This window comes from Tauraco erythrolophus, chromosome 5 (genome assembly GCF_009769465.1).
Source record: "Tauraco erythrolophus isolate bTauEry1 chromosome 5, bTauEry1.pri, whole genome shotgun sequence".
Classification (NCBI taxonomy): Eukaryota; Metazoa; Chordata; class Aves; order Musophagiformes; family Musophagidae; genus Tauraco; species Tauraco erythrolophus.
The window spans coordinates 65,715,249-65,740,571 of NC_141469.1; the positions used below are offsets into that span (position 1 = coordinate 65,715,249).

At 41.2% G+C, this 25,323-nt stretch overlaps 1 protein-coding gene across 1 annotated transcript in view; it reads right to left on the reverse strand.

The window, feature by feature from the left end:
• Positions 1-20,690, reverse strand: part of TLL1 (tolloid like 1) — a 137,478-nt gene extending 116,788 nt beyond the window's left edge. The window contains exon 1 of the mRNA XM_086611521.1: positions 20,431-20,690. Coding sequence (XP_086467647.1) covers positions 20,431-20,587 — 157 coding nt within the window. The 5' untranslated portion in view covers positions 20,588-20,690. The remainder of the gene's footprint in view (positions 1-20,430) is intronic.
• Positions 20,691-25,323: the final 4,633 nt, after the last annotated feature.

Consider the following 25,323-nt stretch of genomic DNA (forward strand, 5'->3'; position numbering starts at 1 on the left):
CTGGTGCACAACAGCCTGACTCCATGAGGTGCACTCCTGGGAAAGGTGTCTGGGATGGGCTGAGAAGGCAATAAAAGCTTTCACGGACTGCTCAGGAATGAGCGTGCCTGATGAAAAACCTGGTCCGTCCAAATTTCCATTCACCAAATGCGAAAATAAAAGATTGAGTTCTGGCAATTTCTCTAAAAGAGCAGGGGACAGAAATCCTGCGATTCATTAAAGACCTCTACTGAGTATTTTAGCAAGCAGATCTAAAAAAGCTATGTACACAAAGAGGTTTTAAAAAAAAAAAAAAACAAACAGCAAATCTACATATTGTCCTGAGAGGGAACACGGAGGACTAGTGTGGAAGACAAGATAAGCATCTTCGAAAGTGAAGAACTGTAACGCTCCCTTTTAAAGCTAAAAATATCTGGAAAAGTATTCAAACCATCACAAGGGACCTGCCATGTTTTAGAATACGGCATTTGCACCAAAACCTGTCCCTGTCATGCAAAAAGAATGACCAGCTGTGTAGGGAACCAATTAATCAGGCTATAATGAATTTTAGTTTCTCTAGGAATTACCCAACAACCGCACGGCAAAGGCATCGTTTCTTTTTCACCCCTTCCATCCAGCTCCTCGCCCTCCTACAGCTGGTCCCAACCTGTTGCTCAGTCCTCATCGCTCTTTCTATGCCCAAGCATCGAGATGCTGAACGACAGGAATTATATTCCTCTGGTGCCAAGCGTTCGGAGTCCCTCACAAGCCCCAGCTTTAAGGTGCTTTCTTCTTAGTCCATCTTAACCACTGTTTATCAGGGAACCGGAGTCCCCAGAGAGTGAGTATTTGCACTGGGTGCTGGCAAAAGGCAGCCCAGGCATTTTTGCTTGCTGCTGCTGAAAGGTAAGAACCATGCGGCCAGATCTGAGAGTAAGATCCCAGGTGACAGATGGGACACAGAAACAACCGGCTCTTTCACTGGTTTACATTGCACAACATAAAGCAACTGGAAATGGTTTTTAGCCATAAACAGAAGGCGCAACTTGTGAGGATGATTTTTGGGCAGCCCAAAGTGAACATTCAACACTTGAGCGCACACAAGGGTTCGCTGAAAGTGACCCAGATAATGTGGTCATCTGCCACTTTAAAGCAGAAGCAAAAAATGGACGTAGTGAGGGCAATAGTGCATATATAGTTAAAGAGGCTGACCTTTACAACGTGGGCATAACGTCAGCAGTGTGCTTCAGAAAAATCAGAACAAAAAGGAATACACAACAAGCATGTGCAAACACTGAACTGGTGATTACAATTCTGGGCAGACAATTTGGCACAGGCACATTCCTACTGATAAATAAAAATGTGGTTTTGAAGGCAGCTGTATATTGCACTTCACTGGAGAATTGGCTTTCATTCTCTCACAAAATACTCCATCAATGCATTAGCTCAATACTAACCATTTTTTTTATTACTAGATGAACATGTTTTATATTTGGATGAGATATGGCTGACAGCTAATTTTTCCCTTGCAGTCAACTCAATCTCATTCAAACTATTAATGTAACAGAGTTCGAAGACAGATTTGTCAGTGGATGTTAAGTCAATTCCCACTGACTTAACTGAGGACAAAACTCAGCCCTTAAGCAACAGAAGAAATGTTAACTGGTACAGCTACTGAGTACAGAGAGTTTATTTTCTCTTTATGAGTAATAGGCATGAAAGAATATATTCAGAGGACTGAGAAATTTATGTAATGTCCTTGTTACTTTTATCCACGTTTTCACTACGTCCTTGCAGTTCACTTCGGTATGGCTTGTGTTGTTATAAAATGAGCTCCTATACCACAAACACATTTCTGAAAGTACAGTAACTGGATTGAAATAAAAACATACTTTGTTTCCAGGAAAAACATGCATACTACATAGAACAGTACGCTTTTAAAACAAGTCATCTTCAAACACAAAAGCGTCCCTCAGGCAAATTTTGCTACGCTTGTTTTAATATTAGCCTGTTTTGTAAACCAGTGGAGTGGCTAGCAAACTCTTCTGCAAGATTTTATCTAGAACAAATAATGACAGCAATTTCCCATTTTTCATTCATATTACCAAATTCCATAAAATCTTCACAATTAAAACTCAAATTCATTCACTTCTTCAGGTTACAGTTTATCAATCAAACTGTTTCTGTGTCAACACGTACTGCAGCTTTATGTCCCAGCACCCTCAGTTTTAATTGACTTATGCTCACCAAAAGAGGGTGAAGTCTTGCTTTGTAACCACTCAAGTTCAACAGTATAAATGAAGCAGACATTTTATAACCAAAACTTGCAAATGTTTTAGTAAACTAAGTATCTTAAGTCTAAACTGATGATCTAAAAAAATTCAAACTGCCATAGCTACCCATACATGTAAGAATTAAAATCCAATGTCATTTATATAAGCAATAACTGGAATAATAATTTTAAGATTACCCAGTTTCTTACTACTCTGTTAACTCAGCTGTTGAACAGAAACTTGACAGCTCCAGTCCAGGCAAACTTCAACAATTTCCCTCAGGCAGTCCTCCTCAGGAATATTTTTATCTCAATTACACTTCTACCAGCCTGTGATGCACTGACAAGTTTTCCTCACAGACATGTCACTGGGCGCATCAATAAATATCACATTTTATTACCAGCTGTATTCCAAAAGAATCAAAACCAATCAATCCATAGACCAGTCTACATACAGAGGCACTACTCCCTCTGGCAAACTTGCAGTACTGTGCCTCTAGTAAAGACCTACTTCCAGAAAACTGACATGAAGATACTCCGTGCAGGCTTTATTTCCCAGAGTAATTTAGCAAAGTTTCTGAAAAAAAAAAAAAAACCTCACACAAACTCAGGAATACAAAGCCCTCTGGGATAAACTATAGATGTGATACAATATCATTAGATAAATATGACATAGTCAATACAGATATTGAACAGCTAAATAATATCATGATGTGCAATATTGGTAAAACATAATAAGCCAGACATTGCTTACCTGGCTGAAAGCTAAACATCCACTAATGGACCCAAATCCCTGCCTCAAAAGTCAGGATGAAAATAATGTAAATAGTTGAGACAAATTTTGCCCTGTTTATTCATAGAATAACAGAATTTTTTAGCTTGTATTTTACTTTCAGAAAGGACATCTATATTTAACTGCAGAAATTCATTTAGATCACAAAAGGTGAGAATAGCCAATCTTACATAAAAACCAAAAAAAAACAAACAGGGAATTTGGAAAAATTGAGTCAGAGAACTTGGAAGCAACATAGCCCTCTCTAGAAGAAAAAACATTATCAAACTTGTAATTCTCTATTAGTTATCATTTAAGATAAAAATGATTGCTGTTAAAACCATTGACAATATGTTATGCTTGTTAACCAAACCTAGCCCTTGGGTAAAGCCAGGGGCAGATTTCAGCTGAAGACAACAGAAATTGCCTGGCCTTACAATGGAGCTGAATTTGACCCTTCCTGTAAAGGCTTTTCTCGCTTCCGCACAAAGTAAAGCATGAATAACATCGGTGCTTAGACTTTGTACATCTCTACTAAATAGCCTTCAAGGCAATGTTTTGTGTGCTACCCAATCAGTTGTTTCATATTTAACAGAAATATATCTCCATGTCTGTTACCAAAAGCATAAATTTATTATTCTTCCCTGAGTAGTTTCAACTTAATCATATGCTACTAGCTTTTAATATTATTTTGTTGCATCTAATTGTAAGATATATGAAAATTGAACTGAACTTCAGTATTTGAGTTTCTTATGTTTAATTACTCATCAGATTTGCTGTCCAACGACACAAATATCCTTAAAATTCAGTCACCGCATACCTCTTTCTCACACACAGTTTAAAAAACATACACATGCGTTTGTGCTATATGTAAACATGTATTTACACTGCCCTCTGCACCATTTAGTGTTCCTTCTCCTTGGAGCTCAAAAAAACCTCAAATAAAGGAGGTGTTTTGTTTAGATTTTTTCATTTATTATGTGGAACTATATGACACATTTTTAAAATAACCAGAAATTCTTAACTGCAGACACTGACAATACAGGCACACTAACAGTACACATCAACATGTCTCCACTATGTTAGTTAAAATATTACATTTTGTGCCACAAAGGCAAAGGATGAGGAACAGTCATTGGCATCTCACCAGCATTCCCTGGGAACAGCAGGTGGGCACAGAAGCCTCTTCTCCCTCTTCCTCTGAATCGAGGGGAAATATGGGAAATGACGGCTGGGAGAGAACCAACCCTTAGGGGCAACAAGAGCAAAATGGTATTGATGGAGGTGGGGTAAGCAACAGGAATAAATGAGATCATCCAACTTTCAGCTTTCAAAATCACAGCCTTCATATCAAAAAACTACCATAAAAAATGGCAGCCTCCACCTTCCTCCTGTAGCCATCTCTCAGAAAACACTATCCGCTCTGCCTCCACTAGTGCCAAGTCTCAAAAAGCACAGGTATCAACACATGGAGCACTGCTCATTGGCCAAGGGGACCTCCTGTCAGACAGTGCTTAGCTGCCTTCACAAAGGAGACCAAAGACAGATCAAAGGACCAGTTGACATGATGGGTGTAGCCCAGCAGTCCTGCTTCCCTAAAAGCAACAGTGACCCCAATGTCAAGCCTGCACAGCACAATTGCATCCACACAGGTGACAGCTTTTTCACTGGGAGAAATGCTGTTGATGCTCCACAAAAGTCACACCAATTAAGTTTACACTAAAATTCTGGAAAATCTGAATAAGGGATACACAGTGAAAACTATGAGACAAACCAGCAGGAAAAAAATCCCACAAGCTGTTAAGTCTTTTTTGTACTCTTTTCCATTTATCCCAAAAATTTCCAGCTGGACAGCTGCTTGAGAATGAGTCCTTTGAAAGATGACACATACAGAGTGCTAACTATGGTGAGTGTTTCCCATCTCCAGGGAATGAAGAACATTTTTCCTCCTGGATGCATATGGCAAAAGAAGCCAAAAATTATTAAACATTGTCCCAGTATCTTTTCTATTTTAGAGAAAGGCTATGGTGTACATTTCGCCAAGTTTCCTTTGAGTCAGCTGTGAGTTTCTTACATGCCAAATGTAGTTAAAATACAAAGTACAGAAGTTGAGAGTAACAACTGAACCAAAAGTTTGGTGTTGTGGCTTAAATTTAAGATAGCATTCTGAGTGGTTTGGGGTTTAATATGAATGCTAGAGAAAACGTACCAAAGACAACAAATAAATAAAGACAAAAATTACTTTTAAAATCTTCTTCTTTACATAGAAGAGGACAGATGCATCACATACAGAAACAACACTTAATAGGATGTCTGCAGCTTACGTTTCATTCTTTCTTAAGAGGCATATGAAAAGCTTTATTACACTATTTTTATACTTTACAATAAAACTATATTTAGAATTTCAGTATGTATACTAATTCCTGTGGTAAATCTTTCGGGGAAAAAAAAAGAAAATTAGTTATTGAACTGAATGTATAAGTATTTTTATTTTAACTGTGTCTTTGGTACTTTTTGTAAGGTATATTATACTATTTTCATTGCAATAGAATCGTTTACCCAATATACCTACCATACTTCAGTTCTTTAACATCCCTTAATTCTCGTGAAGTTTACATTAACAAATGTCAACACGTCTAACACTATCATAAAAAAAATTCTGGAAACGTACAAAAGGACACCTAAAGCATTACAACAAAGCTCTGCCTTGCTACTACAAGATTTCTAAAATTCACTCCACTAGTCCCTAGGAACGGCAGCAAGTATCCTCCAGGCTCAGGGGGGAGCTGCAGGATTTATTCCCAAGTACGGTGTGGCACACAGCCAAAGGAGTCATTTAGCAGAGTTTTTGGCCAAGCAGGAAAGTGTTCCATTTCTTCTGCCATTCATTGAGACCCACGAGGAAACTGAGACAGGAAGTCAGGCTTCCAGATAATAGAAGTGTTCCTAATGATGTCCTTTGGCTCACAGTGCAGAACAGTTCCTCTAAGCTCCCCCTTGCTACAACACCATCTCTCTATATAATTTCCCACTGTAGAGGGGGAACAACAAAAGCATTTTAAAAGAGTTTTCCTTTGTGTCCAAGAGCCCAGTTAAATCGCATGGATTATCTGCTTCTGTATGGTGTATGAACAGTAACTAACTGTTTCTTCAAACAGCTATTTATGCTTGGAAATTAGTCTAGTATGATGCCACTTTAGAAAGAATCCTCCATTCTAACATCTACATAAATATATATATATATATATACACACACACATATATATATAAAAACTTCTCAAAACACATTTACCTGGTTACCTCTTGCCTCCACTGTAATGGACTGTTGAATAACACACCTCTATTAAGTCTCATTAAAGTGGCCCTAAAAATAAATTTTTCCTCAGGTTCATATTCTGACCTCATGAAGGTGAATGTCACCACCATTCATCTCATTAGAAGTAACAAGAGATCCTGAGATGGAGTACAATTTGGGTGAAGTTTCAGCCTTATAAGTTGCAGCACATAAACATAATGCATTCAGTATTCCTGCAAAAACGTGCCAAGAAACACAAATCAGATTTAAAATGAAGACACTACTTTATGATAAAGGAAAAAAAATACCTTCATTGGTTACTGTGAGTCCCTGCCCTGGGAATAGTTCCCTACTGTACAGTCCACTCCATGGTCCACCTACCACAATTTAGAGCCCATAACACATCCTTAACACAGGCTCTTCCACATCTCACCTACGGCATTTGCTGTATCCCACGGCAGGATATGAGGCAGTGTTACTGTAGCTATGATAGTTCAAAGAGATGAAACTCAGAGTTTGCAAGGAAAGTAACTGTCTTTTCTTAGACCAACCTTACAGAAAGAAAAAGACTACCAAACTTTCAGACATGTAATCTTTATAAGCCCTGGCATTTTACCAGGTGGAAGAACCATTGAACAATCCACAGTGGTGTGCGAAAGCAAAACCAAAAGATTTGTGCAAGAATAATTTATCCATATTAAACTGAATGACATGTTGGAACAAAACACCACCAGGAATTTTGATATATGTATCATTGTTTTAACTAAAATTTACTACCTTAGCAGCAGCTAAATACAGAGAGCGGTTTGATCTTCAGTGAAAACACACTCACAGAAATTTCTGCTTGAAATAGCCTATCTGCAGCTGCAGAAGGCTCAGCACAGGATAACTCCCCTCTCGTTATCATCTCGGTTTTTACCTGGTCACCTGGCTTCCCCTGACAGATAATTCATGTAGTACTTTGTGATATCGGTTTATTCCTTATGGCTTCTCTAAGCAGCTATCCAACCTCAAACACAGACACCTGTGACTCTTCAGACAACAAACAGGAAGGAAAACTAAACCCAAAACTGGTTATGAAGAGAGGAGAAAGGAAAGAGGCAGTGTATATTCGGCAGTGCCCTGTGGGAAAGGAGTCCCTGCAGCTCCGTCAGTACAGGAGCAAATCTCCTGCATGCTCCTTTCCAGCAGACAGCCAGCTGTAGAAAGGGTTTATCTTGATACTAGAACAGCCCTAAAGAACTAACAGGAATAGGAATTGATTAACACAAAAGAATGGAGATGTTAACTTGTTTCTTTAGCACACACAAGAGGATTCAAAATCTTATCTAGATCTTTGCTGATTTCCATGATACATCACCTGCTTGTTGAAAGGAGAGGAGAATTTCTCCACTGATAGGACCTAGCACATTTTAGGTCAATGAAGTCAAGCCACAGTATGTGAGCAGAAACCAAGGGTCAAATAATTTTTCTTCTTCTATAGAATGATGTAGATAGAACTGAGTATTACCATTTATGTTATTTGTTGTTGATTTTCTTCCTTAAGGCCATTCTTTAGTCTGAGTTTGTTTATAATTAGGAAAGATAAACAAAAAGCTTACATTTATAATCAAGTCTTTCTAAATAATTCAGGAAACCTTTTACTTCCTATACATCCTTGGGCCTAGAACGACTGGATCAATGAATCAGCAAAAACACCTAATATGTGACGGAATGCTGTACCATACTCCAAATAAATCTGACAGATACATTTTTAAAATCTCAGAAAAATAGCCAAGAAAAATTGATTTTACCCAAGTTGAAAAAATTGTCATGACTTTATCTGGCTCTACACATCGTTTACTTAAATCACCACAGAATAGCTTGCATTTCTCTCTAACATTTTAGTTTTAGCCCCCTCAAGATCTGCATATCTCCATAAATACAGTTACTGATCAAGGAGGCATCTCAGTGCTTGGCTGTCTTCCATAATGCAAAGGGAGCCTATGTTATAAATTCTCTCTACCCAAGTTTCACTTCTGTAGACACATTGACTGTGATCCATCAGTGCTACAATTCATACTCAATTCAGCTTCTTCCTGTGTAGTGGTTTTTATTATGAATGAAAACATCCAAAAGACCTGAACAGGGTTTCTGTATTTTCACCTGTACTTCACGTGTGAAAGGGTTTCATCCTCAAGAATGCAGAAGATAAAGGACTGAAAAAAAAACAGGAAACACGTCTTCTACGCTCTCTACTCTCTATCACTCCTGCACTTCAGGGATCAAAGGATCTATAAACTGTAAAAAGACAATATTTTCATAATGGACAAAGATTTTTCTCCTTCCTTACCCTGTCAAATAAGTCCAGAAAACTCCATAACTAAAGCCAAGCAAAGAACTTTCTTCAAACAAGAATCCTCAGTCAAATCTAGACTGATTTATCACCTGCAGTTCTCACCCAGGCCATGATTATAGTTCGACACACTGAAGAAAAACCATCAGAAACAAAACAGAAGTTTGTGAAATACAAACGTAACAAACTACATGGTTAAACACAAGATTTGCACTGAGTTAGTCTATAAGGATACTTATGCCTATACTGCTATCTAGAGTTTTGCGATCCATTCAAACTACACATAGCTTTGGGAAAAAAAAAAAAAAATACACTTTCTCCTCTGTTTTTCTTTTACCATTTAACTAATTCTTCAATTTATTTAATAAAAGGGGATATTAGTACACCTGCTGCTCCTCGTTTTCCAAGATCTCTTTAGCTTCTAGCAGCCTCTGGGATAGGAAATGTTTTAATTTTGAGATATCGTAAACTCTGAAGAGACTTTCAGTGCTTGTCAAACTTTAGCTAATGGTACATGATTTTGCTGATACTATTACAAACTATATTGACACCAATTTCACATGCCTGCTGTATTTTGTAACAAATGGCTTATTATCTTTGCCTTTACATTTCTTGAAATTACACAGATAAGGAACTGTATATGCAACTGCAACCACCATGTTTGTCAGCATCTTTAGCCATTCATCAGATTGAACAATTAATAAAGTATTCAGCTATGACAAGAAGAAACCTATCTCTAAGGGCTGAGAAATTATTGCAATAATCTAAATCCAGTCTTGTCCTGAGGCTTCCTGCGGGGAGGGGAATAATAATCAGATGCTCTTGCAAGCTGCTGGATCTTTTTCACACCCCAGTCCAGCAAGAAAGAACCTGCAATTGCAAGGTCACTAAATGTAAGATTTCATGATACTCTTGTGTTAGTGATGACAACTACAGAAACTGGGGCAAAAATCCAACTGCCTTCATTAATGTGCCTGCAAAACATGCGAGCACATGAATACAAGCAAGCCATAGCCCAAGTACACAGGAGTAGATTAGTCAGCTCTGCACTTTGTTACTTATTCACCTATAAATATTATCTCTACAGTAACTGGAAACATTCCCACTGAGTTCAATAGCCTCTAGATCAAGTTTAACACACAGATTAACGTGGCATTTCCCAGTGTAGGGGGAGAAAAAAAAAAAGAAAAAAACCAAGGCACCCACACAATCTGCACACACAACTTTAAAGATCCTGTATAGACACTTCTACAGGCATCTATGCTTCAGTGATGCTTGCTTAGGTAATCAGATGAGCATGTGGATACATGTGTTTAAACATGTATACAAGTGCTCCACTGGACGCATAACGAGAATCTGTACACCTTCGGCAAATGCAGCTTTCTTGTTGTGTGCTTGCATACATTTGTTTTCATCAAATACAGCTGGTCAATGCACTTATAGTCATACTGTGTTTTGAAATTCATTCGCTTCCCAAAATAGTCAAATTGCATTTATTACAAGACTTGAGTTTTTGAAATAGCATTTAGGGAGGGCTGAGGAACAAAGGAACTGCAACACTGGATCATATCCAAGGTCCTGTCTCTGACAGCAGTCACCACCAGCTGCTTCACAGAAAGGAACAAGAATCTGCAGTAGGTAGACGAGGATAATCTTGCCACACGTCAGGGTTCATCCTGGTTTCCAATTACTAAAAACCGACTTGAACTCTGAAGCCTAAGGTATAATATCCACTTGAAAATGGTATCATTATTAATTATCAGAGCTGGAGATACTCCTGCTATCTATGTAAATATCATATCGTATAGCCGCAAACTGCCTCAGCGGAATCCTTTAGCAGACTTCAATCTAAAAAGAGTTGTATAAAACCCCCACATATCTCCTTGTCTCAGTTCTGAATTTGCCACTTCAGAATTTAACAGACTAACAGAAGTAGAAACAAAAATGTTCTTTTTTATCTTGCATGATTTCCTAAACTTTGCACGTCCCTTCTCTTTCATTTTCTCTATTCCAACTTGAACATCTTTTTACTCTGTTTTCATTACACAGTTTTTCCAATAACCTAACCTTTGTGGAATAGAACACTTATCTACATGAATCTAGTTCCTTAGCTGTAATATCGGCTTATTACTTTTTTGTGTGAGGGTTTGTTGCAGGTTTGGGTTGGGGGGGCAGGATTTAATAATTTCTTTTCCAGGAATGAAAGATTAATCTACATTATTTTTCTGAACATAATGCCATTATGGCATATCCATAACAACAGAACAAGGATTCCAGAATTTAGTCCTGAATCAATCATCTTGAATAGCTGCATAGTTAGAGAAAGACTGAGCAGTTTATATGATGACAAAAGGATGGGTTGATGGACAGATCAAAGATCATGGTACTAAAACGAAGATGACAAAAAGATGGGTAACATGCCTTCATCAAGATGCTGGCAGTTTTGCACGGAAACATACCATGCTCTTTACCAGAAAAGGCCTAAGTAGGTTGCCTGAACACAAAATACTTGATTTATCAATTTGCCTATATGTATATACACATTTGCAAGCAATGAAATGCGCAATTTTAAGTATGGAAACAGTTGTCAAGTAGTGGAGCTTCACCCACCTGCAAATAAAACTGAAGTAAGAGCACAATTGCAAGAGTAATGTTGAGTAAGGGGAAAAAAGTGAGTACAAGTAAAAATGAAGATGTATGCAAATTTGTTATAAATATAAGGACATTTTACCAGATGGAGAAATTGGGCAGTTCATCATCATGTTCTCACACCCGCAGAGTTCTAAAACTACTCTTCAGGAAAGCAAATATAATTGGCTGTACAAGCAAACTGTTTAAATAAATCTTGATATTATATAAGAACCATCTGAAATTATTTTCTTTACTTATCTGAGTACATCAGCTGGAAACATAGAGAAGCTCTGCCTCTTGGCCACTCCAGAATCGCTATGCCCTATTCAAAACTCTTTATACTTTATTGGGAAAGTGGAAAAATGAATCATAGAATGAATCATAGAATGGTTTGGGTTGGAAGGGACCTCAAAGATCATCTAATTCCCATCCCCCAGCTACACCAGTGGGCACCCTCCACTACAAAAGGTTGCCCAAAGCCTCATCCAACCTGGCCTTGAACACTTCCAGCGATGAGGCATCCACAGCTTCTCTGCGCAACCTGCTCCAGTGCCTCACCACCCTCAGAGTGAAGAATTTCTTCCTTATATCTAATCTAAATCTATCCTCTTCCAGTTTAAAGTCATTGCTCCTTGTCCTATCACTACATGCCCTTGTAAAAAGTCCCTCTCCAGCTTTCTTGTAGGGTCCCTTTAAGTACTGGAAGACTGCTATAAGATCACCCCAGAGCCTAAATGTTGAAGATGTTTAGTGATACAATACCCACAACAGCATAACGTACCTAACTAGTGCCTATTAAAATGTCAGACACCAATAAAATTGATTCATTTTTGTTTAATAACAATTAGAGTTATTACTGGGAATATGTTTAACTGTTGCTACCAACATGAGAATAACATAACCCATCTGCACAACATTTTAGATACATCCCTCTCAGCTGATGTCCATGCCTTCTCACTTCTTCCAAGAGCTGATACTTAAATTCCACTATACAGCTTACAATATCCAAGGAGCACAATGTGGCTCAAGAGGTACTGGCACCTTTCAAAAGCAGAAATGTATCTGTCATTCAAGTTTTGTAGGAAAAGGGATAGCATTCATCAGGACAGTAAGACAGATAATTTCTAAATTCAGATTTAAATGCACTGAAAATTAGTTTTAAAATAAACATCTTTCCTTTGCATTTTTATGTCCTGATTCTGTTGATTATTTCTTGATCAGATAAGAGTTATAATACTTACTATACTTTAATGTAGCATTAAAAAGCTGGTATTTTGTCAATGACATATAAGAATACCAACCTAGAAACCTCTGAAAGTTTGAATCCTGATAAGATGTGCCATTATACCAACAGTGACAGTCCTGGCACAGCTGAACTTATTTCACTGAGTAGCACCAACTTTATCCATGATTTATGACTGGTTTAAAATTAAAACTCCCACATAATGTAAGCAAAATTATAATATCAAGGTTTTTCATGTAAAAGAAATCTTTGCTAAGAATGTTCATATGTTTTAAATTACTAAGAGGATACCTCAGACCAGGCATATTGTTCTGCAATATAATCTGTAACTATCAAAATGAATTAAAAAAAATTCAAAATCAATTTCTAGTCAATTATTGATAGACTTTATCTCAATAAAGTATATATAGCAAAGAAGCTGGTTAAATGCACATTGCATATCCTATTAGGCATCACATTTCACACACCTCAAGAAAAAAACAGGAGTTATTTTAGAACAAAATTGATTTTTTGGCATTTTGGCCTTGACAATCTCTGTTTTTAAATATTGAAAGGAAAACCCACAAATCTACATTTTGGAGCATTATTGCTCTGTAAGTGCTATCTGATTGTGCTCAAATATTCTCAAACACTTGATGCTCACGGATTTATAGTCACTCAAAATTTACACTTGCAGACCATTACTCAAGCAAAAACCCCAATAAAAGTCATCTGAGAGTATCCGTATAAGCAGGAACTGCCTCCAAAGCAGTCTGCAAGAGCAACCACTCACACGGGTTGCACACCGACACTCTACATACGTCCACAACACAGCCTCCACCTTCACACTCCCCAGCTCAACCTGTTCTCGTGCATTATTATGTATATAAGTTTTACACTTCAAGCACTTCTAGTACTCTTATTTCTATTGTTCAGCAAGGACAGTCTTCACATCAGATCTCAGTATTTAGGTACGAGTCCAACAGAGACAGAAGGTTCATGTATGTGTTCTGTATAAATATTTATAGCTGGATATTTCAGGGTTTGACGTGCAGTGTTTAACAAATCACTGGCAGCCCACTAAGCACTCCAGTGCAAGGCCTCCAAGAACATGCTGGTCATGCACAGCCCACCCATCCTTCTCCTCCTCCTCAGTTCCAGCTATCGGCATAGATATCCAGTTTCTTTGCTACAGAACTATCAAAACAGTAGAGGACAATCTTTCAGAAAGCCTTATGACAAGCTAGAAGTTATATTTGGAGGGAACAATTGCTAAGTGTAAGCAAGAGAAGAATATGTCAAGGGAAAAAAACACAGCGAAGAGGACTAAGTGACTGGCCAGGCAGCATAGGGAAAAGCTGAGAAGTAAGTAGAAAATACATTTGGTGGGGAAGGGGAATCCAGCAGAAAGGAAACTTGTCATAGGAACAATGAAAGAGGTGAAAAGCAAAAAAGTAGAGGATGAGCAGCAGACACAAAGAATGAACATGGATTAAAACACATTAACAGATTAGCCATTAGCTCGTTCTTAGCCAAGAAAAATACCCTGAGAAGAGCGAACAAAATACCCAAAGACTTCTCTAGTCACACTTTCAGTTGCTATAGCTCTGAAGAGATGTACTAGGGAGGTGGACAGTGGTTGTTTGTGGTCAAGAATGGGAGGAATGAACTGCATTCAATAATGACTGGAACAAAGTAGATTAAACAGAACCTAAGGAGGCAGAGAAAAGTCTGAAAAACACTAAGAAAGACTGTCCATCCTACTGAAAGCATTGAAAGCCCAAAGCTTAGTTTTTCTCTGGAATACTCTTAGAACCATCTATCCTTCAGATATATTAAAAAAAAAAAAAAAAAAGAAAAAAAGAGAAATGCTGTATAATCATAACATTTTTCATTAGTCTAAATCTAGATCATAAAAACCTATTTCACTTTAAGGATAAACACACATTGTCTAAACAAAGAATAGAGATTTCCCCCCTTGTTTAGTTTATTCATTGTTATAAAATTTAGAGCACTGTACTGCATCCAGGAAGGGAAAAAAAAAAAAAAAAGTCTGTTTTCCTCCACAAGTCCCCTTATGCTTGTGAAAACCAGAAGTTGACTCTTCCATTTTACAGCCCTTCTGTCAATACCAAGCACCACAGACGTGACCGTTTCTCTCCAAAAAGAAGTGAATGGAATTATATCATAAGCCTATCAACCCTGTTTTCCAGAGGGGCAATAAGAATGACATAAGGCAGACATCCAGGTGTGGCGAATGTTTCCGAGCTTGCCTGGGGGACCTGATTCCAAGCTCAATTAGATTTGTCAATTAGGCTTGTGTTGCAGTGATGTAATACTGCTCCTTGCAGGTCACTTGTTCGACACACCAGAAATATATTCAGAAACAGATCCCTATGGAAAGTGGTCTGGACATAAAATTGAGCCTTTAGTATGGAAGGATATTCACAAAGTTAGAACATCAAATATATTCATTTAATATAGTTTTCCCAGAGTTTCACTATTGAATTAACCTTCTCAATGAAGCTGAGGAGAAAAAGTATTTATGTTTATCAAGGTGGTTGAGATACTACAGTAAAGGGCATCACAGCTAAAGTAAGGGCGGAGAATTCAAAAAAAGAAATATGACTTAAAAACTAAATTTTTCAGTAGTCTGATTTACCCTATAAGTTTATCCGCAGCAGGATGGAGGCCATTTGGGACCAACTATTCAGACAAGCTTGTTTCTGTTTCAGCTGCCTACACTATGCATTTACTACAGGAATAGTCACAGTTCAGTCAATCTGGCAAGTGATATTAGTACTACAACCTCTATATTAGTACAAACTGCACAATATAACTTTCAGATTTTACTGCGTGACTGAAATAAAAATATGAAAGATCTCAATTATCTAAATCATCCAACAGATTCAAAATGTATAATCAGAGGTTTAAAGAATTTTTGTGTTGTCAGACTGCACAATTAGCATGCTTACAGCTGAAAACACGTCCCAGAACACAAGATGCAAACTAAAAAAAAAAAAACTAGCAGTATAGAAGGCTGCTGCTACAACATCAATAAACAAAATTTAGACTGCAGTTACAGATGACATCGTATAATAATTATACTTAACATTTACCATCAACTTTTCATTTTCAGATGCTTTACAAATAAAATACGTAACTAGGTTTCACACCTGAGTGAGGTGAGAAATACTAATATCCCTGTTATGGACAACCCAAACTTTTTCTATTATTATTTGTAAAGGTGCAAAGAAACACAATTAGTTCCTTAGATTCTTACAGGGGTGAGAAATGGACACAATGAGGAGAGTCTTCCTTACTTTTTTCTTATTTTCAAGGAGACACACATGCATACAGAATTTGTTCTTAGTCAAACAACAGCAAGCTAATCAATTTCGAAGTTATGAAGCTGTAAATCTAATTGTTCATCTTATTCTTTTGACATTTGCATCTAGCTTTACTGGGAAAAAAATGAAAATCTTTTTCAAGGCAAGCAACTCATGCATAATTTGAAAGGGGAAAATAAAAATACCAATTAAGTATTTTGTGTAAAAAATAAAAAAAAAAAAGAAAAGAAGTCATCCAAACTAACTACTGTGAGAATGTAAAAGTTTCAATGAAGTTTTCCTTCGGAAAAGTTTCCCCAGTGTAAGACAGAATTTCTGGTGCAAAGTCAACCAAGACCCACAACACGGAAAAATAATAGACAAAGGAATTGAACTTCGAGCCATTCCCCAAACCTTTAGGACATTTTAGGAAGTGAAATACCTCACAGAGGAAATGCTAGAAGAGACTTATCTGAGGACAGCCAGCTGTCCAGAGGCTAGAACAGTCCTCAGTGATGTGGATATGCAACAAAACTAAAACTTGCTACCTAATCTTCCAGGGTTCACAGTATTGGAAGATGACACCAGAGTATCTCTCTCTCTTTTTTGTGTTTTTGTTTTGTTTTGTTTTAAGGAAACAAAACAAAAGCCTTCAAAAAACCTTTAGTATCAACTAAGTGCAGACTATGAACAAGTATTATAGAATGGGAAATCCTTTTCCTACCCATCTCACTCTGTATATTTCCCAACAGATATCCTTAATACATTATAAGCTGTGGCAAGAATGGGGAAAAAAAAACACAACTTTGGGAATCCACAGAAAAAATGCAGATGCATGCTGCCATCTGAAAAGCTTGACAGTGTCCGTTTAAATCTAATTAGGCATTTTATTTTTGTGAGAAATACCTGATTAATAGAAACGCTGATCCATGTTCTTAGGTTCTTTAAAGCCTGACATTGCAATAAGTATGGCATTCCCAGTTTCATATCTTCTGGCAAATTAGATCTTGAAGATGAACTAAGAATGCCTTACACTTGAACTTCACAATGGTAAACACTGAGGGCAACATCCTGCAGAGAGATATGAGGAAATATCTGAGACATCAGAAGCACAGAAACTGTTACATCACATCCCGCTGCTACAGCATGCCAGGATACTTGTTAGAAGGAGAAGTGGCGTGATCCAAAATTTATACATAGGTTAAAGGTCTGCAGACAAACACACAGGAAACAACACAGCTCCTCGAGTTCATCTGCGCAATGTCAACAGCTTCCTTACCCCCACTTGTCTCCTCAACACCATCACAACATTTCCCCAGGCTCTGCTCTTCCCTGGAGCCCTTTTCTCCAGGGCTTTCAAGGTGCTCGCTTCACTGCCAAGACTGAACTTTGGGGTTGTTGCATATAACAGCTGCTGGTTTAGGTGCAATACGAAACATCAGTTCCAGAAACAACTCCAAAGCCTACTGTGCCTCTGTCAGAATCCTGTTTACTGTAGATTTTTCACAAAGCTGGAAACATTGTAAGAAAATGTACTTTTCAGCCTCTATAACATCCTGCACTACACTGCTGCTGGGAATTTTAAGTCAAAGGAACAGGGTGATTCTAGACACACTAGCTAAGATGATCCTTTCCTTATGAAAATGTTAAAATACACACAGAATATCCATAAATAATCCCACAGAATACCTATAAATAACATCTCAGAGGCTGTCTCGTTCTGTTTCCGGTAAATTTCTCCAGTTTTACCCAAAAGGGAAAAACAGGGGAAAAGGGACCTGCCAATAGAAGATTGATTCAACAGAGTTAGGACTGTGTCTATAAGGAGTTACCTATATAGAACTATAACTATGTCTAACTACAGATCTGAGGCCTCGTGTTCTGTGCTTTCTCTCACAAGATCACGAATGTTTTCTCATGAGGTCTCTGGAATAAAAACTAAGCAGCAAACACTACTCACTGGAGAAAAAAAGGAATGCAAATAACTTAAAATACAGGTGAATTCATCTTGCACCAGCATTTTGAAGTGATCATAGTTGTGGTTGGTTTCAAAGCATTTTGTTTGCTCACAAATTGTGGTAGGTCAAATTAGTTCTAGCACATCTGTAAAATCTGCACGGAGATCTCTGGAGTTTTTGAAGCGTGTCACTAGGTAAAACCCTAACTGACTTTGGGCGTTCTCCTATTTTTCTAAACTGCAGAAATTCACTTATATCTGGGACTTAAATATTACCAGTCAGAACAGTTAAAAAAGAGCGCTTTTGCAGTCTCAACTGTAGGCCCTCAAGACGCAGTAAAAGCAGGTGTTAATTATATCTAAGATACAAAGTTTGCATACACTGAACACAATCTCAGCAAGGATTACCTTGTTTTATCCTGTTATCTCATGCAAAGAGCAGCCATACCAATTTGAGTGTGAAGAACTCACACCCCTGCCTGTGAAGCCTGGCTTTGTCTTTCTTTAAGGCCTCACTGTGGAAATCACCCTAATGACAGATATCAGCAAAATTACTCGAGTGAGTCCAAAAGCCACCCTAGATGGTAAAACCTGACCTAGGGAGAACACCCATTTGGGTTATGCTGCTAAAAGAGGCTGAGCACCCGCTAGCCCCATCACCTTTGATCAGGTATCAGTGCTTCACAGGCTAAGATTAATGGAGCCTTTAGGGAAGGTTTGGCAGGAAAAGTAATTGGGAAATACTGTTGGAGAATCAGTTTGATTGATATACAGAACTTTATGATTTTTGTTAAAAATGATTGGTACGTGGTGCAAAACCCGTGTGCAGCAACATTTTCATTTCTGAAGAACTACTATACACTAAAAATAAAAAAATAACAGGCTATTTACTGACTAGAAAACCTCAAAGTGGTTGTTTTTAAGACAATTAGTTTTTAAGACTAATGGGAACCACACACAACTAACTCTTCGCACATCTACCTGTCTCTCTTCAGAGTACCATCTAAGCATCTTGTTGAAGAAGCAGCAGCAAGAACTTCCGTAAAATATTTAATTGGGCCGAACTTTCCAAACAAATGTTTCTTTCTCCAAACAAAACAAAATCAAATGATGGCAAAGAACTGTCAACACTTATCATGTTGCAGTGTCTTATTGTAATCTTTCTGTCATCCTTAACCTTAAAGCATTTAGTATAATGAATTACAATTTTTAATTATTCTCCCTATGATACGGGAAGTACTAAAACAAAAACCTCACAGCAAACAGAGTAAACACACATTTCTTAATGTATGAAATTATGCATATGAATCTTCCTGAAGAATTACAGACCAGAATTTTCAAGTTAACTATGGCCAATTACTTACATATATTTACTTGTGAGCGCTAACTGGAAAAAATAACATTTTGTTTGCAGTTGCTTCTGCTCTTTTTGAACTTGAGCATGTCTCAGTTGTAAGCAAGTAAGACCTAGCCATTCACACTTAGGAACAAAATGTTTTTGTGATTAGAAAAACACAGTGTCTGCATATTTGGCATATATGTTCACCACATTCTCCTCAATAAATTAAACAAAACCACACAGACATAGCGAACACAACCTTTGGCTGAACTAGTTTTCAGAATATAAAATAACTAATTAATGCAAAGGAGGCTGCTGGAATTTAACAGCACTTATTTAACAATAGAGCTGTTGGGAACGGACCACCACTGGTTGTTCATAACACGTTTTCTTGGGGGAAGAAAAAGCATCCTCCAGATACACTCTTCTACTGAAATACCAGTGAACCCGGTTCCTGAGGTCAGCGAGAAGGTTGCTGATAACTTTAATGGATGAAGAATTGTACCTGGTGTTAAGGAGGCTGAAGTCCTAAACCAGTAAGATAAATGTCCTAGAAAAGGACTCGTTTGCTCTGCAAGCTGAGAAGAGGCTGTAACTCACCTCTTCCCACGCAGTTTAGAAAGGGGTCGGTCAGGCACAGAGCGAGCGAGGGGCATCGCAGCGACCTCACTCCTCCCCCCCCGCCCCCCAAAAAAAAAAAACAACACACCACGCTGTAAGTGCCCAAAACGCACCACGTCCTAGTTGGGTCATAAGATACGCACGCGTGGACTCGCACGGCTGAAAACCCAGCAGGTTGAGATGGAAGAAGGCGAGAGGGAACCCGCGGGAGGCGGCACCCGCTCCCGCCGCGGGGGCGGGCAGAGCCCCGGGAGGAGCCGCCACCCTCCGGCGCCGCCTGCGGGGCTCGGCCCGGCCGCTCCGCGTTCCCGGCTCGTGTTGCGGGGCATTGATCCCGCCTCGAAACCTTTGAGCCTCAACGGAATGCCCTCTGCAACTTCCGCGTCCCCGGGGACGCGGAGCGAAGGGGCCGGTCCAACCCTTGCCCGCCGCCGCGCCCCTTCTCCCACCTCAGCGCTGGGGAAGTGGGAAGTCCCAGAAAAGCAGGTCCCGGGTACCTTCCCCAGGTGAGGGAACCGGACGGAAGGCTCCGGCTTCTCTCGCCGCTGTTTGCCCCGGGAGGGAGAGCAGGTGAGGCCGGGCACTCCCCCCTCACTCACACCGCGGCGAATGAAGCCGAGGCAAAGTCACCATCTGGGGAGGGGGTGGGGAGCTGTATTAGAGGTGGAAGTCACTTACCGGCTTTGCAAGGATCCTTATAATCTATCGCCTCAGCTTTATCCTCTTCAGTGAAATCGTAAGTGTAGTCATAATCAAGGCCAGAGCAGGAGGAAGGCTTCCCACAGACAGTCCACCCGGCCAGCCACAGTGCCATCCTCCAGCAAAGCATTTTCATCCTCCCTCGGGCAGAGAGGTGGTGGGTGGGCAGGGTGCGGATCAATTAGGCGGCCGGTTCAGCTGTCCACGCCGGCTTGGGAAAGGAGAGTAAGGGATGGAGGAACCACAGGTTTTTGTGGGGTTTGGGGTGTTTGTTGTTTGTTTGGGGTTTTTTTCCCCCTTCTCCACCTGGAGGCTCCTCCGAGCCACAGTGCTCTCTAGGTAGCCCCAGGCAGACGGGTGCAACACAGAGTGAGGAGCATGAGCGCCGGCTGCCCCTCCTGCCCCCAGCCCGCCACCTCGCCGGGGAGAAGTCGCTGGGTATGTGGGTGGGCGCAAGGGGTGGACTCAAGCCGGGAGATCCTGTCTGTCAGGGCGTCCCCTCGCCTCTGTCAAACCCCAGCCAAACTTCCCGCGGAGGAGAAGGAGGAGGAGGAGGAGGAGGAGGCGGCGGTCGCTGCCCGCGTCCCGCTCCGCGCCCGGCCTGCGCCCCGCTGCGCGTCCGCTGCGCCGCCGACCCCGGTCCCGCTGCTGCTGCCAGAAGATGAATCCGGGCTGCACATCAGCAAACTACCGCGGGGAGAAGGGGAAAGAGAAAGAAAGAAGGAAGGAAAGAAAGAAATAAAAGGGGGGGGTGGGATGTGTGCTCTAGAGCAAATCGCAGAGCCCTAGTGATGGGAGGCAGCAGCTATGCTGGAGGGAGCAGAGAAAAGTGTCAGAGCTTCCCCCTCCTCTGCACAAACACTCTAAGCTCTGTCTCTGGTCTATCGTGTCCCGTCCCGTCCCCCCCCCACCTCCGTCCCTCTTTAACTTACGAAAACCTTACAGGCAACTAACACACAGTCGTCAGCATCCTGCTTACTTATTCATACAGTCAGGGTCAGGATCCGGGCTGCTTCTGATCTGCTCCCTTGATAGTCTTATGGAAACACACGCGCATTCACTATATGCCCCTATCTCCATATAGCTTGCTTTCTTGATAAGCAGTGCGTGGCATTTAAACAACAACAACAAAAGAATCGAGATCAGATAAAACAGCGCAAAGATCGACACCCGGCAGCCGAAAAAGCTCCAGAGAATGGGTGACGAAGAGGACGACGAGAAGAATTAACTGCGATTTAGGAGACGGGAAAATAAATCAGTGGCTGTGTATTTCTCCCTCTGCTGCGGCTGCTTTGCAGTGTTAGCCCCATGAGCTGACGGGTGGGGGTTAAGGAGCGAGGGGGAGGAGGAAAGAGAAAAGTTTAAGCGCCCATAGTTTGTTTAAAACAGAGGAAGGCAATATAAAAGGTCCATTGGTCTCCAGAAGTTCAGCCAAGCAGCTGGGAACCGGTTCCAAAATGAAAGTAAGAACAAACAAACAAACAGAAAAAAAAAAAATCAAGGCAAACAAAAAGTAAAATTGCAGCAGGCAGCAGCAGCGCCGAGATCTTGCAGTCGGGCTTTCCTGTTCTCACGTGGATCTCCAGGAAAAGTGGTGGAGGTTTATTTTCCAAGCGAAGTTTCCGCGGGAGCCGCCGCCCCGCTCCGCGGTATCCTGCTTCGCCCCGCCGCGCTTCAGCGCCGAGGCGCCCCGAGCCGCTGCCGGCTGCGCGGGGCCGGGTTTTGTTTTAAAGCCCGAGAAGGGATCAGCGCGCAAAGCCTCATTTCAGCCGATCAACCTGGAGAGGGAGGGGGGAGGAGGGGTGGAGATATGTGCTGCTGGAATAAAATAAGATCAAGCGGAAAAAAATATGTATATATAGGTAGCTAAAGATCTCCCTCCCTCCCTGCCTGCCTCCTCCCCTCCCGCGAGACGGGCAGCTCCGATCCTGCAGAAACGCCTGAAACTGTTTCAGACCAAGGTGCGACTTTTCCGTAGCAAACTCTACTCCTCCTCCTTTTACGAGTTTCCATGGAAAAGGGGGGGGGGACGAGGGGTGGGTAGCGGGGAGTTTCTCCCGCTCCCGTTTCGCCGGGGTGTCACATTTAACACGGACTTTTGAAAGGGCTGCCGCGAAGAAGCGCCTGCGTCTTTCTCTCACGCCGGAGCCCGCACAGTCTCGCTCTCCCCGCAGCACTTCCCGGCCGCCTTCCCCCTGTCGCAGGAGTGGAAATCCGGAGATAGTCCCTTCCCCCGTCTGTGCCAGGAGCGCAGGCAGAGCCGGCGGCGCGGCGCGCCCCTCACCGCCGCCTCGGAGCGCAGCGCCTCCCGGGCAGCCGCCCTGCGCGCCCCTTCCCTCCGCGGCCGCGGGCCGCCCCAGGTGCCGCGGCGGGGGCGCGGGGAGCTGGGGCAGCGGCGGCGGGGGCGCGGTGGAAGGCACTTACGCAAACCCCGGGTAGGCACAGCTTGCTGTCGCCGCTATCGAGGCTGGGCTGCTCCCAAAAAGCGGGGCGGGAGAGGGGGAGGAAGGCGAGACAAAAACTGCGCTGCCCGCCCGAAGCCGCTCCGTTTGCCCCTGCCTCCCTGCCAATGAAGGGTTAGTGTTGCTGTAGGTGGGTACTCTCAGCAGTTCATACCATTAAAACTGGAAAGGTCGGTTAAGACAGAGCTAATAACAGCTTAATAACAGCGTATTAAGGAGTCTAGCATCGAGTAATGTCAATGCCTTTCAAGCATCCATGTGTTGTGCTTCCTAACATTTTTGGCATCTAGGTTGTGTCCACATTACTCCCAACTCCATCTTGTCGCTCCAAAGTTTGAAAGCCAAGGAATAAGTAGCTGCCGCTGAAGGGCTGCAGCCTTCAGTACGGAGTAACTATTCCCTGTCCCAGCGGTTCAGTTTGCTCTGTGTCCCAAGGCCCACAAAAAGCACCACACACCAGATCACAGAAAAGCCTGAGAAACTTGTGGCCTGTTCCTTTCTTCTCTTCCTCAGTGTAATTTCTGTGACCATCCACTCCAGGCACTTACAACTGACTCCAAGGAAGTTATCAGAGACCTTTCCTGTCGATGCACCAGAGCAGTGTCTGGGTTGATGACTACCTTCGCTTGCAAAGTATCATGGTTTGGTGGGCTGTGTTTTGCTAAAGAAACTAGTTTGATATAACCAGAAATCTAGTTTCTGTTACTTATGTCCACAAAATTTTATCCTGCAGCAGCAATAAGGAACTAGATGATCTTTAAGGTCCCTTCTAACCTAAACCATTCTATGATACTAATAATTACATGCTCAGTTCACGTATTGGATCTCCCTAACCCGGTTTTGTTATTCTGCTTGGTCTTGTTTCATATATGCATACCTTTAAAAAGTTAGTTTTTCTTCCTACATCTATGCACCTTACCTCCAATAAGAAACGACCTCAGTCCAACAAGCACACCAACAGACCCTTAGAAACACTGACTTTGCCGATTGCTTTACAGCCCCAGAAGAGGAACATACAACATGCGATCCTTAACATGTCAGTCTCCCCAGTGAGGAGATTATTAGAGTCTTTCTCCAGCGGGAGATTAGCCCTCCCGGCAAGGTAGGCACTGACGTCACCCTCAGCCTCCAGCAGGCAATCTGCCCCCGACCTCAGCATCACCAGCACTGGCAGAGCAGCACCGACCGCCCGCAGCCCTGGGGACAGCTGGCCTTGCAGAGCCCTGGCTAAGACAGGAAACAAACTCACAAATGCTAGATGGGAACCGTGCAGAAATCTGGGCACGTTAAGTGCTGCGACAGATACATGTGCGTGTGTAGGTCAGGGTAAAAGCTGTTTTCCGCTTGTAATCCAGAGCAGCTACACATTAGAATTACTGTTTAAAGTAAGTGTTGCAGCTCTGCAGAAACTAGCCTGCGTTGCTTAGGTATTAATATTCCCATCAGTCACATTAGTATAAACCTTTCCTCGTATTAAGAGAAATTTTTTCCTAGTAACCAAACCAGTTGACTTTTTTTTTTAATCAACTTTTTCCCTAAGTAACCCGTTAAATATTCAATCTAGCTTTCTTTCTAGCTTCAAAATGATGCAAGATTTTGAAACATTTAAAGTACAAAATATTTTTTCCTTGTCACACATTCATGTCTACCATTCCAAAAAGATTGCAACTCTGATAAACCATCTGACAACACAGTCAATCAAAAATCCATCCTACAGCCGTTTCCAAAGAAACGAACACATAGCCAGGAAGACAGAATGCTTAAGCTGGAAGGAAACCAACCAAAGGAACACAACAACAGCAACAGCTAAAACTCTATATATCTTCCCTTTTCCTTTAAATTTCCCGGTTTGGGGGTATATTACAGGGACACAGATAATGGTAAATGCAGTTATGTTAAAAGTGGTGGTATTTTTATGTTTTGGTGTGTTGGTTTTTTTTGTAATCCAGGAAGCTGGAGGCTTTTCTGCTCTTCCCACACACACACACACACAAAAAGAACTTTAAAAAAAGGACAAGTATGTAAGAAAGACAGACACAATCACACAACTAAAAAACACATCTGAAACATCGTTGCTTGCACCTCCTCCTCATTCGCTGGCTATCTGTCTCCTGCTTCTGTCTCCTGCTTAGGCCTCCATCTCGTGTGGAGTTGTAGGTGGGTGGACACAATGGGCTTATTCACAAACATCAAGCTCAGCACACGCCTAAGGCTTTGAAGGCTGAAGACCATGACTGGTCTGCTGCTTAGGACTGGAACTCGTGGGATTTTTCAGGAGGCTAACACAGTGAAGTTCAGCAGGAGCTGGTACCTTCCTGCTTCCATTTCCTGATAACCCCGTTCCTTGTCTCTAACGTACCTACAGCACTTGAGAAACAGATGAGACTATGTTCAAGTAGTTCCCAATGCC